The following is a 13,949-nucleotide window of genomic DNA, read 5'->3' on the forward strand; positions in this document are numbered from 1 at the left end:
CATCCTTAGGGCTAGACGCTAGCGATTGTGCAAGTTCCTAACTTTTTTATGTGATTACGATCACGCTTTTGCTATGCATAGCATAGCAAAATCACGGTAAAAATCGATCCGTGGCGCAATTGCACTTCTGTAAACATCAAAGCATGGTAGTGGAAAATACCTACCGTGATTCCTATGATATTTAGCAAACCCTAGCGATATAAATATTCAGCATCGCAAATGCTGATAGTGGAAAAGGGCCCTTAAAGGGACAATATGGCGAAAAATAGTAAAATTTAAAATATGTGCAAACATAAACAAATAAGTACGTTTTTTCCAGAGTAAAATGAGCCATAAATTACTTTTTTCCTATGTTGCTGTCACTGTGTAGCAAGCAGGGAAGCTGGCCATTGTTTAAATGCTTTTTGGGAAATATCTTTATAAAGAATAAAAGCCTTGCTGAGAATCCCCTATGAAGAGATGTAATAGTCCAAAACCTGTCACTTCTGTCAGATTTCTACTGCCTACTGTAAGTAATAGCAACATAGGAGAAAAGTAATTTTTATGGCTCAATTTACTCTGGAAAAAAATGTACTTCTTATTTGTCTATGTTTGCACATATTTTAAATTGTACAATTTTTCGGCATAGTGCCCCTTTAGTAAGACTCTGCGCCATGGTGCAGCGACAGGGTCATATGCATAGCGCCGCCCCTCGGCTGGTGATTTACTCCCTGGTGGCCACGAGGTACGTCATTGGAATTTCTTTTGATCCATGCATGCCCGCCTTGTCGCACTATGATCCTGCTTTGCACACTTACTCTGTTGTCGCTGTCACATTTATGCTCTTTGTAACCTAAGTATTATTCACAAGATTTGTTTCTTACTTTGAAAAAAAAAATTATAATATTATAAATCAATCAATAACAATGAACCCAGTGGACTTAATGGAGGTTAAAGCTTTCACTCTGACCTTTGTTTAAAGCTGATTATTTATAATTAATGTGCATATTTTTAGAAAACAGCATATATAAAAGGGCAGAGCAATGTCAGGCAGGGAACACACTTGCAGGGCCATTTTCCTCTGCGATTCCAAGACTTTTGGTGGGTTTTGCAAACATTTTTCCACCATAGTTTATGCATTTGCGGTGGTGTATACTGTATGTGAACTTGCGTGTCATGCGGGAAAAAGTATAAAACTGTGCCACACAGAAATATGCGAACACAAAACGTGAACGAACGGTCACGGCCATCGTTTCCTGTGCAAGGCTATTTACTTCAATAGTCTGTGGAATTGTGCACGTTTTGGCATCCACAGCAAAATGCACACAAACCCGTCTAGTGTGTTCCCTGCCTTACTTAAAAGGGCACTACAGCGAAAAACTGTAACGTTTAAAATATGTGCAAACATATACAAATAAGAAGTATATTTTTTCCATAGTGAAATGAGCCACAAATTACTTTTCTCCTATAATGCTGTCACTTACAGTAAGCAGTAGAAATCTGACCAAAGTGACAGGTTTTGGACTAGTCCATCTCTTCATAGGGGATTCTCAGCAAGGCTTTTATTCTTTTATAAAGATATTCCAGAAAAAGGAATTAAACAATGATGCTGGCTAGCTTCCCTGCTCCCTACACAGTTTTTTGGCATTTGGACAGAGCAACGGCCATTCACTAAGTGCTTTTGAAAATAAATATATCCCTGAGAATCCCCTATAAAGAGATGGACTAGTCCAAAACCTTTCACTTCTGTCAGATTTCTACTACCTACTGTAAGTGACAGCAACACAGGAGAAAAGTAATTTATGGCTCATTTTACTCTGGTAAAAATGTGCTTCTTATTTGTATATGTTTGCACATATTTTAAATTTTACAGTTTTTCGCTGTAGTGCCCCTTTAAATTAAAATGTCTGTGTATTTCTTATGCACTACAGTTAAGCAGTCCCTATTTCAGTTTTGAAATTGGGCATTTGAAGCTTTTTTTAGTTTACAAAACAATAAGGTTTAGCAGAAAACGGTCCCAAGAATTCAAGATTCATTCCAGCAAACTACATGGCACTACACTAAACACGGGTCACTAACTTCATTCCTGATCTGCAGAGATGGATCTGTTAGTGACAAATTCAGTAGATGTTTTTCAAATACTCACTGATCCATCGGATGCACTTGCTCCCACTTTGTCACCTCTGGCATTCCAGCAGACTTCAAATATTCCTCCTGTTCCTCTGTAGCTGTGTACTAATGAACCACTCTGGAAATAATAGCAGAATATAAATAGTTTTATTTAAACTGCAACTTCAAGCAAAAAGTAAAATCACTCATAGAAGAAACATTGCACTTGTGCTGAAGTCAGAAAGTCCAATTTCTCTGGTTTAATAGGGATGTAACCTGTGCTAAAAACAACATACTGTATAATCAATGAGTTCTACGCCAGCCATTTCATAATGTAGCGTTATGAAAAAATCTTTCCACATCATTATGCATTGAACTATAACATTTTAGAGATAGCAGAGGAATCAAATTATCCTTGCTTGTTGTAACCATGACAACAATACACCTTTTGGTGTATAGGAAGCTGAGATGTTTCATTTTTTTCCTGTCTTTGTTTGCATTTAGTGCTTTATTTATGTGCTTAGGAACTATGCGCATTTCAGGGGATCATTGGGTATGAAATTCTCCCAGTTACAGTATACACTCACCAGGACAGGGCTGTTTTTTTGGCACATACCATCTAAGCATGTGTCTTAAAATCCGAGGAGTATGAAAAAACAAGTTCTATTTACCGGGGCATCCTCCAGCCCCTGGCAGCCGATATGTCCCTCGTCGCAGCTCCGGTGTCCCGGGGTCCCCTCCATTGCAGATGGCGACCTTGCCTGGTTGGCATCTACTGCGCCTGCGCGAGCTGTCGCCCTGCTCGCGGTTGTGCTCCAGTGGCTGGGAGCGTTATGCGCCTGTGCAGACCGCTCCAGGCCATGTGGCCGCATGCTCATGCAAGCGCAGAAGATACCAACCTGGTGAGGTCGGCATCTGCAAAGGAGGGGGCCCGGGACACCAGAGAAGTGGCAAGGGACATATCAGCTGCCAGGGGCTGGAGGAAGCCCCGGGTAAGTAGAACTTGTTTTTTTTATTTCCTCGGACATTCCTTTTAAGCACTGCCTTGTGGTGCATGCATCACAGTCACATCATTCTGGAGTTGATGTTGCCTGCACACTGTGTAGAAACTCAGCAGGACAGATGAAGGAGCAGTAATCACAGTCTTCTTCCTCATTGGATTTGAGGGTCATTTTCATATAGATCTTTTCACTTTCAGTTGAACTTATAACATATAACCTTTGGTTATCTTCCATTCAAAGTGGACCCCAAGATGTTGAGCTTCTAAAACTCTGAATTGCTGCAAAGCTCTCCAAACCATAAATAGAGATGTAGTGAACAGTTCGCCGGCGAACGGTTCCAGGCGAACTTTGGTGGTTCGCATTCGCCTGCACCAGGCGAACTTTTGTGGAAGTTCGATTCGCCCCATAATGCACTATGAGGGTCAACTTTGACCCTCTGCATCACAGTCAGCAGGCACGATGTAGCCATTCAGGCTACACTAAGCCCTGGAGCCCCACCCCCCCTTATATAAGACAGGCTTGCCGGCCATGACACTCACTCGTGTGCCTGCTGCAAATAGACAGACTAGGGAGAGCTGCTGCAGATTTTTTCTCCTAGGGAAAGATTAGTTAGGCTCTTGGCTTGCTCCTGGCTGATTGTTATTGCTAAAATAGCACCCCTCAACAGCTCTTTTGAGAGCTAATGTTTTCCTGATGTGTTTTTTTTGTGTGTGTTGCTCATTGACACTGACATTATACAGCCCTATCTGTTGCAGCTGGACCTTGGTAATTGTTATTATTGTGCCAGCCAGGCCCTGCCTAACTATCTATATTGGGACACCTACCTATGCCTACCTAACTACTACCTAACTACTGGGGCACCTACTTACCTATACTGGGACATCTACCTACCTATACTAGGGGACCTACCTATGCCTACCTACCTATACTGGGACTAACTACTGGGACACCTACCTATGCCTACCTACCTATACTGGGTCTCCTACCTATTCCTAGCTAACTACTGAGGCACCTACCTATGCCTACCTACCTATACTGGGACTCCTACCTATGCCGAGCTAACTACTGAGGCACCTACCTATGCCTACCTACCTATACTGGGACTCCAACCTATGCCTACCTACCTATACTGGGACTCCTACCTATGCCTAGCTAACTACTGGGACACCTACCTATGCCTTCCTACCTATACTGGGTCTCCTACCTATGCCTAGCTAACTACTGAGGCATCTACCTATGCCTACCTACCTATACTGGGACTCCTACCTATGCCTACCTACATACAAGAAGATAATAAGGTCGTTGCTTCATTGTGGACAGACCAAATTTGATCAGCTGGACAGTCACGGTTGTTCTATCATTGAGCTACCATAGCCCGACGACCATATGGGCTGGAAAACTGCCATGGCCTGCACTCTGGCCATGTTGCGCATCAGTCCACCACGGCCATCACTACACAAACAGCTGTTTGCGGTGCGTTAAACAGTGAGTTTGGTGTGTCAGTGTGAAGCAGTACTCTAATTACACTTCCTGATTGATGTATACACATGCAAGCCCCAGGTAAGTGTATTTTAAATTCGGGCACTCCTGGGAGTCCCTTTACATCCTGCTTGACTGTGCAAAGCTTTTCTGACATGAAAGGCATAAGAAATAAAAGTTCAAGAGGTGATTGATTACTCATGTTTAGAAATTAAATTCAGCAATACTAAAGTGCGGGACTGGACACCAGTGAGAAAGCCTCAAAGTCTAACCTTTGAACTTAGATTTTTTATTAAAAAGAATATACTATTATTATTTTTATATTTAAATAGCGCTGACATTTTCCGCAGTGCTGTACAGAGTATATTGTCTTGTCACTAACTGTCCCTCAGAGGGGCTCACAATCTAATCTTAACCATAGTCAAATGTCTATATAAGTGTAATGTAGTGTATCTATCGTTGTCTAGGGTCAATTTAAAGGAAAGCCATTTAACTTATCTGTATGTTTTGGGATGTGGGAGGAAACCGGAGTGCCTGGATGAAACTCATGCATACACGAGGAGAACATACAAGCTCTGTGCAGATAGTGCCCTGGCTGGGAGTTAAACCAGGGAACCAGCGCTCCAAGGCGAGAGTTCTAACCTAGTACACTACCGTACTGCCCACTACTATAGAAACGCATGTTTATCTCATCAACAGCTATGCTTCAGTATAGGTGCACTTGATTTGTTTTACTTGTTTTCTCCCTTCATGTTCATACTCTGACCATACACCAACACATAAAGACCAGTAACTGAAATGAATAACATTTTAATGAATGACTTACCTGAGTGTTCCATATATGGACACATTTATCAAAGGACCCGCTTGCCAGATACTTTCCATCTGGACTAAAGGCTACACTATAAACTGGTTCTTGATGTTTGGTTAATGTATGGATGCAAACACCTCGTTCAACATCCCAAAGTCGGACTGTTGAATCAAACGATGCACTGTGGTGATAAACATATTTAAGAGACAAATTAGTAACTATTGATTCTCTTAGGTAATCAAAAGAACATTTCTTTTGCACTCTGTAACAAATTTGCCAGTTATACTGTGTTCCGACTATGCTCTGTACTTCAAACATATATTACCTGCTTGCATTCTCAGACTCTTGGCATTGCTTTGCACACTTTATTATTGTACAATACATTATAACAAGTGTACTATACATACAACAGGAGGTCACATGATATGCCATTGGGCAAATCCCACAACATTATATTAAATGTATAGTACACCTACCACTTATATATCTATATCATGAATAACATGAAAGACACATCAGAGATGTGCAGGAATTATCAGCACCTCTAATATTTAAACATTTAAACAGAGGAGAGCAATTGTTGCATACAGCAGAGCCGGCCTTTGGGGGTGGCAAGTGGGGCAATCGCACCAGGCCCCGCGCCTGAGGAGGCCCCGCACCCTCTGCAGTGCTGGGGAGAGCGGGCATAGTTGTTAAAACTCACGTGTCATCACCGATGCTCCCAGTCCCAGCTACCATCTATTTCCTCTCCCAGCATCTGTGTATTGGTAACAGTGCCCCCTATGATGACGTGACCGCATATCACCACAGGGGGGCACTGTTACCAATACACAGATGCCGGGAGAGGAAATAGATGGTAGCTGGGACTGGGAGCATCGGTGAAGACACGTGAGTTTTAACAACTATGCCCGCTCTCCCCAGCACTGCAGCCACCTTATCTAACCTGTACTGCGGGGCACCTACCTATCTAATCTATACTGCAGGGCATCTACCTATATAATCTATACTGCAGGGCACCTACCTATATAATCTATACTGCGGGGCACCTACCTATATAATCTATAGTGCAGGGCACCTACCTATATAATCTATACTGCGGGGCACCTACCTATCTAACCTATACTGCAGGCTGGCACCTATCTAATCTATACTGCAGGCACCTATCTAATCTATACTGCAGGCACCTATCTAATCTATACTGCAGGATGGCACCTATCTATCTAATCTATACTGCAGGGCACCTATCTAATCTGTACTGCAGGGCACCACCCTACCTAATCTATACTGCAGGTACCTATCAAATATATACTGTGGGGTACCTACCTAACTAATCTATACTGCAGGCACCTTCCTATCTAATCTGTACTGCAGGGCACCTACCTACCTATCTAATCTGTACTGCAGGGCACCTACCTGTCTAATCTATACTGCAGGCATCTATCTAATCTATACTGCAGGCACCTATCTAATCTGTACTGCAGGGCACCTACCTGTCTAATCTATACTGCAGGCATCTATCTAATCTATACTGCAGGCACCTATCTAATCTGTACTGCAGGGCACCACCCTATCTAATCTATACTGCAGGCACCTATCTAATCTATACTGCAGGGTACATACCTACCTATCTAATCTGTACTGCAGCGCACCACCCTATCTAATCTATACTGCAGGCACCTATCTAATATATACTGTGGGGTACCTACCTAACTAATCTATACTGCAGGCACCTATCTAATCTATACTGCAGGGTACATACCTACCTATCTAATCTGTACTGCAGGGCACCTACAGTACCTATCTAATCTATACTGTAGGACACCTACCTATCTAATTTATACTGCAGGGCACCTACCTATCTAATCTATACTGCGGGCACCTACCTTTCTAACCTATACTGGAGGCACCTACCTATCTAACCTATACAGAGTGTGTGCTTCCACAACGTGTGTATCCACAGCATATGTCTCTAGGCCCCGCATATGACACTTGCCCCAGGCCCCGCATACTCTAAGGCCACCTCTGCATACAGGTACAAGCAAAATATATATTAAACAACACATTGTACTGAAAACATTATATCATTATTAGTATAATATTTTGCTATCAGAGGCATAACTAGGGGAGCAGCCCTAAGACTGTAGGGGGCTCTAGGGCTGTTCAAGGTGGGGGGATCATGACATGATGGCTACACTTCTTACATGTCCCATGTAAATGAGTCTGCGAGCTTCATGAGTCACCATGTGGGAAGGTGGAAATACATGTGATTATTTCACTTCAAAAATGTTTTATATGGAGTTTGTAGAAGGACAATTTCCTCAGCATCTCAGTCCTTGCAGAATGAGCTTGGCCCAAGAGAAGGCCCAGAGAACGTGGCTCTGTTTCTGGGTTACCTTTATTTTATTTATTTGTTAGTTGCATGGTAGAGTTTTAATTTGCATTTGTAGGTGTTCCTGTGCCCATGTGGTGATTTCCACTGCAAAATTATTTTTGTTTTGAATGCAGTGTCACCAAAAAGCTCAAGGATCATGTTCACTACTGGCTGAAGACTTTCAGTCTTTTCTCCTTTCTGGATTTTGGAGACATTTCATTATGATATCTAATGTAGATAACAAAATATTTTATTCTTAAACTGTTGCTTCATTTTCCTTTCGGTGTGTCACAAAGTGGTGTACGCCAATCTTTACTTCTGAGGGACTCATCCTCTGGGATGCTCTTTTTTTATATACAGCCTGCTGCTAATTAATTTAATTAGTTGGAGATGTTTAACAAGGAATTTTCCAGTGTTTTGCCATTGTCCCGACTTTTTTTTATTTAACATGTTGCCAGATTTAAATGCAAAATGAGTATATATTTTTTTTATTAAAAAATTAAATTGCAACATTTTGTTTGATGTTTTTGGGCTACTTTCAATTAAATATTGAATTTAACTGATTTGCAAATGATTGCTTTTTTTTTTTTTTTTTGGTACTTTTTACATAGCATTCCAACTTTTTGAGAAATGAGGTAGCACCATTTTTTTTTTAAAAAGCTTTGCTGTACATTTACTTTTCATTACTTGATACTGTTTTTGTTCCAGAGACTTGTAGCTAAGAAGTGTAAGGTTAAATAAAAAATGTATATACATAATATTTTTCGGTATCATGACAAAATGCTTCTTGCTTTGCGGCATGTATTGGTGAAAGGTGACATAACAGTCTATGCAGAACCAAATTGATCTGGGACTCCATCTGGATTTAATTTGAGCAAATTTACTTCATAATAGTAGTATCAAAGTTACAAAAGCATAGAATGACATTTCGGTCACACCAAATGCATTTAATAAAGGTCTGGTTTGACTCTCCATTAAAAGATTTACAAGAGCATAGAGTGAATGGTGAACATTTGTTCTTACAACTGGCATTACAGTCTATCTCTGTTTTCAGTTACCTTGCAAGCATGATGTTTGCATTTGGGTTGGTGGTACCAGGACCTGTCGGACTCCATTTAATTGTGTAGATTTCTTTATTGTGGGCCTGAAGGTCATGTACACATATATCTTGTTTCATACTCCATATCTACAGAATAAGAATTTTTTATACAAATTAAAACAAATTGGATAGATTCAATATTACTAAGGCATTCCACTGAAGGTGGTACAGAATTTCTCTACAGTAGCTAATAATAAATATATGAGTGCTTCTTTGGAAACACATGTACAATAGTCTGAACGGAGTTGAACAATGCAATTAAACACACAGGCTGCAAAGTAGCAAAAGTAAGCCCTTAAAAAAGATTAAGAAGAATTAAAACACACATTATTATTATTATTATTAATAATTTATAAATAATACCTGAAATACACCTGAACTGAAAGTAAACTAAAGAGATCAACAGTTGTATCTGTAGTTCTATAAAGGCCTCTACTTTTGACATTCTACCCAAAGAGCCATGTCTATCCATACCTCACTCTGAAGAAGGCCAAAATAGACTAAAGCAACTGTTGGAATGTATGAGTTTGTAAGATTTATAGGCTATAGGTGGGTTGAAGATCAGTGGCTGTGGATGTACTGTATACCTGATTTGTTTGGAAACTTATGCTGGATCCACACGGTGCGTTCCGCACTCAATTTCCCACTCGATTCCCGTCGATTTGTTTATTTCCAACATGTCCGATTTGGATTTCGATGGATCTTTAGGTCGATTTGGCATACTTTGCATGCGAATCGACCTAACGATCCATCGAAATCCAAATCGGACATGTTGGAAATAAACAAATCGACGGGAATCGAGCGGGAAATCGAGTGCGCGAACGCACCGTGTGGATCCAGCATAACGGAATGATTTGCATGATTACTCACTGATCTGAGGTGATCCATTATAAGATTAATGGCTTGCTTACTGTAGGTGGGTCAGGGGAAAATGAGTTGAAGTTACCCGGGGCTTCTAATGCTCCCCCACAGACATCCTGTGCCCATGCAGCCACTCACCAATGCTCTGGCCCCGCCTCCAGTTCACTTCTGGAATTTCTGACTTTAAAGTCAGAAAACCACTGCGCCTGCACGCCCGTGTCTTCGCTCCCGCTGATGTCACCAGGAGTGTACTGCGCAGACACAGACCATACTGGGCCTGCGCTGTGCGCTCTTGATGACATCAGCGGGAGCGAGGACACAGCAACGCAGGCGCAGTGGTTTTCAGACTTTAAAGTCTGAAATTCCAGAAGTGAACCGGAGGCGGAGCCGGAGCATTGGTGAGTGGCTGCATGGGCACAGGATGTCTGTGGGGGAGCATTAGAAGCCCCGGGTAACTTCAACTCATTTTCCCCTGACCCACCTACAGTATCCCTTTAAGTAAGCAAAAAATGTATTTACATACAGTAGTATTTTGTTACACCAGGTTTACTGATCCTTGTAAAGAAACAGTTCAAAAGATCAGCTATAGTTGTTTTGAAGTGTATTACAAAAGTGCATTTTTATCATTCAATTTATTTAAAATGTATGTGCACTGTGTGCTTAGTGTAAGTGGCATGAAGAAATATTGTCTTGCTTGACCTGTGTCTCTTGCATGGCTATACTAATGTAGCAAAAGTATTTGCTGACCGAAGAAACTTAGAAAAAGCCTGAAGTAATCATATTGAAACCAGAAAGTGAAGTCATATGGGAATGATCATTTCTTTAAACAAGACATGCATGCATCTTAACCCCCTAGGATACCAATTCAGTTCTCCCAAATGCCTTTAGCAGTGTTTGCTCTGCTCATAGGTTCAGCCCAGGACTATTTATTTGGATGACTCCAGGTCAGGCAATAAACACTGTTGCCACATTCATTTAGCAGGACTTGGCACAAATCGAATCCAGTACTCTGGTGAAGGCCAAATGAATTGAACTGCATTGCTTATTGTGCTTTTAGCTCACAACCATTACCCCAGCAAAAAGTTTGAGGTACAACAGTACATACAATTTTTGCCTACATTAATGCTAATTGAGGGAACAGAGGTGCATCAACTGCGGCTCCGTATTGAGATCTACGGTATCTAGAGCTGCAGCAACCCTCTGAGGCATTGCTCTTGTTTTAGCAGGAAATTGCTAAAGAGAATCTGAATGAATGCCAACAGATTCAAAGAAGAGAAATGCCTTCACATAGGACTCAGCGATGCTAGCCTTGTTCTGACCTCTACATTAGTGCATACTGCGCGGAATCCGGAGGATGACCTCAACACCTTACACCATTTATGGCCCATACTCACGGGCAGCAAAAGTGGCCTGTCGCCAGCACACGTGAGCGTGCGGGCGACAGGCCGGCGATAGCTCCTCGCCAGGTACCTCCGCGTACACACGCGGAAGAGGGACCAGCGGCTCGACGGAAGCTGTCGCCGACGTTCCTCCTGACCCGCCGGAAGCTCTGCATACCTCAATGGAGGTTGCTGTCGCTAGTCCGCGTACTCATGTGGACTAGCGACAGCTGCTGCGGAGTTGCGGCGGCGACTGTCGCCAGGCGATTGAACATTTCAATCGCCTGGTGACATCAGCGACGTGTGACAGTTCGGGGTGCGCGCCCGTTCAACGGCCCATACTCACGGGCGACCTGTCGCCGCAACACGCGCGTGCCGCGTGTTGCGGCGACATTTGTAGCCCGTGAGTATGGGCCATTGAAGTGCAGGGAAGTACCAGGGGTCATTGGTGCTTAGAAGTGGTTCATTTCATGCTATTATGTCTAAAGTAACTGCAAGGGTTCAGGCTAATCTTTACTTTTAATTTGTTGGCATGCATTCAGGTCCACTAGAGGGAGAATTTGCAAGAAATGCTATATGCATATTGAAACCCTGCCTGTAATAGAAGCTTCAGATGTTTGCAGAATTATATAATCTTCTGTGCTGTCTCAGTTACCATTAAGGTATAACAGCTTGCATTCAGCAGACTGATAAGGCTAATATTTGCATGCAGGTGAAGCAAGGTCTAGGCAGTTATGGAAATCATGATGTTTTACCACATAGATTCTAGGGGTTAAATCAGGAATTCTCCATTGTATTCTTTTCAAAGGTAATGGCTTTCCAATCATAGTGCAGCCTCAAACAGGCTAAAAGGATAATTGTGCTACTTGACCATTTCTGGATCCAATTACCAGTTCATTTAAAATGAAGAGGCTTCAGGATAGCAACTGATAATTGTGAACTTTGCAGTATACAAGCGTGCACAGAGCTTGCTTGGCCTATGTACCGTATTATATTTATCTTATTAACTAGTCTAGTAAGTGTAATTCCTTGCTTCACTGTGAATTTAGGCTTAGCCGTGACAGAGAAACTAGCAAATTCATTATATGGGACTGTATATCTACTGATATTTGAAAAAACAAAACAAAAAAAAACAACTTTGCAGTTTCCTTAGGTCCACACCAGGCATGGTTGCAGAACGCAATCCGTGGTCCGGGCTCCAGTTTTCAAAAACCGGAACGCAAATGGATCCGTGCTGCCCTTTGCAGCATACGTTTCAGATCCGTTAGCATTTTAAAAAACGGATCCCCAGCCCTCGTGGGTGGTAGTGAGGGGCGCCAAACTGGAGGGGGTAGCAGCCAGGAAGAGGGGTAGTGGGCACAGCAGTGGGGAGGGGGCCTATTTTTAACATTGGTATCCGTGGCTCTGGTTTTGGTCCGGGCCAAAAAACAGAGCCACGGACACGTTTTGTATAGAAGTGTGAACCGACCCTTATGGTCCGATTATAAAACCAACTGTTTCCATTCGGTGTAATTGAAAATTGGAGCACTTTTTAGGGGAAATTTGCAAACTGTGTGAAGCGTGCGCTATGTGCATCAATACATTAAAGATTTGCACATCAGCAGATGATTTTCAGTTTTACTTGAAACACCCTTTATAAAGACTGCTTCAAGGCTACTGTGAACTTAGCCCCAGAGGTTTTTTTTTTTAGAAACATGTTAAAATGAATCAGGAAAGCGGTTTGCGGTGACCTTAAAGAGAACCCGAGGCAGTGTGAGGGGGGGGGGGGGGGGGGGGTTTGATGGGACACAGAGGCATGTTCCCTGCCTCATGACATGCCTCTGTGTGTCCCACCCATGCCACTCTCTGCCTCCCCCCCACGCTATAGCCCCTTGAAATAATTGTCACCATTTCAGAGGGTAATGGGAGGGATTCCCTGCTTAAAACGCACACTATGGGCGTTCTTGCAAGCTTTCCTGCCCAGCTGCCCTTTCTCCGTGGCCGCGTCTCCGGCTGCTCCCTGCCTCTCTGCATGCTGGAAGCGAATTTCTCTCTCCTTTCAGCGTCGTGACCCCAGAGGTCACAAAAGTGAAAGTTGGCCATAGCAGGCCAATGGAGCAGTAGAAAGCAGTGTGGATGGCGGCTACCTGATCTGTCCAGCCCCCAGGATCAGGTAGCATCGGTTTTTTTATTATGTGTGCCCACCTTGGGCTCTCTTTAAAGTACTTACGAGGCCAAAATGGCTAAAAAAGCCAAGTACCTGCAAAATGTTTAAATGCACGGAGGACGCCGTCCGCGCCCTCCGCGCAGTTCCACCGGGTCCCCTTCCTGAGATCGCCCCCCGTGCCGATCGCGACCCCACAGGCCGGGTCAGGCTCTCGTACCGCTCCCAATATGGCCGCTTCCTCTGGCCGCGGCTGCACAGTCCGCCTGGCCGCGAGTGCGGCTGCGCAGCTCTAGGGCCAACCCCCCGAACCACGTACTGTAGCGTGGATTGGAGGGGTTGGCCATAGAGCTGCGCAGCCACACTCGCGGCCAGGCGGACTGCGCAGCCGCGGCCAGAGGAAGCGGCCATATTGGGAGCAGCACGGGAGCCAGACCCGGCCTGTGAGGTCGCGATCGGCACGGGGGGGGGCGATCTCAGGAAGGGGACCCGGCGGAGCTGCACGGAGGGCGTGGACTGCGTCCTCCGTGCATTTAAACATCCTGCAGGTACTTGGCTTTTTTAACCATTTTGGCCTTGTAAGTCCTTTAAAGGACAGATGCAAGCTGCAAATGGAAAAAAAAATCTACTTACCCGTGACTTCCTCCAGCTCCTGGCAGCTGTCCTGTGTCCTCGCAGCAGCTCCATTTTCATCTGGTGTCCCAGGGTTCCCTCCGG

At 43.5% G+C, this 13,949-nt stretch overlaps 1 protein-coding gene across 5 annotated transcripts in view; it reads right to left on the bottom strand.

Moving 5' to 3' along the window:
* TBL1X (transducin beta like 1 X-linked) overlaps nucleotides 1-13,949 on the bottom strand; it is a 448,757-nt gene that overhangs the window by 11,641 nt on the left and 423,167 nt on the right. For all 5 annotated transcript variants that reach the window (XM_068269906.1, XM_068269905.1, XM_068269908.1 and 2 more), the window contains 3 exons: nucleotides 8,809-8,936; nucleotides 5,395-5,560; nucleotides 2,126-2,227 (listed from right to left, as the gene is read on the bottom strand). In XM_068269906.1, coding sequence (XP_068126007.1) covers nucleotides 2,126-2,227; nucleotides 5,395-5,560; nucleotides 8,809-8,936 — 396 coding nt within the window. The remainder of the gene's footprint in view (nucleotides 1-2,125; nucleotides 2,228-5,394; nucleotides 5,561-8,808; nucleotides 8,937-13,949) is intronic.

The sequence above is a fragment of the Hyperolius riggenbachi genome, chromosome 2, assembly GCF_040937935.1.
Source record: "Hyperolius riggenbachi isolate aHypRig1 chromosome 2, aHypRig1.pri, whole genome shotgun sequence".
Lineage (NCBI taxonomy): Eukaryota > Metazoa > Chordata > Amphibia > Anura > Hyperoliidae > Hyperolius > Hyperolius riggenbachi.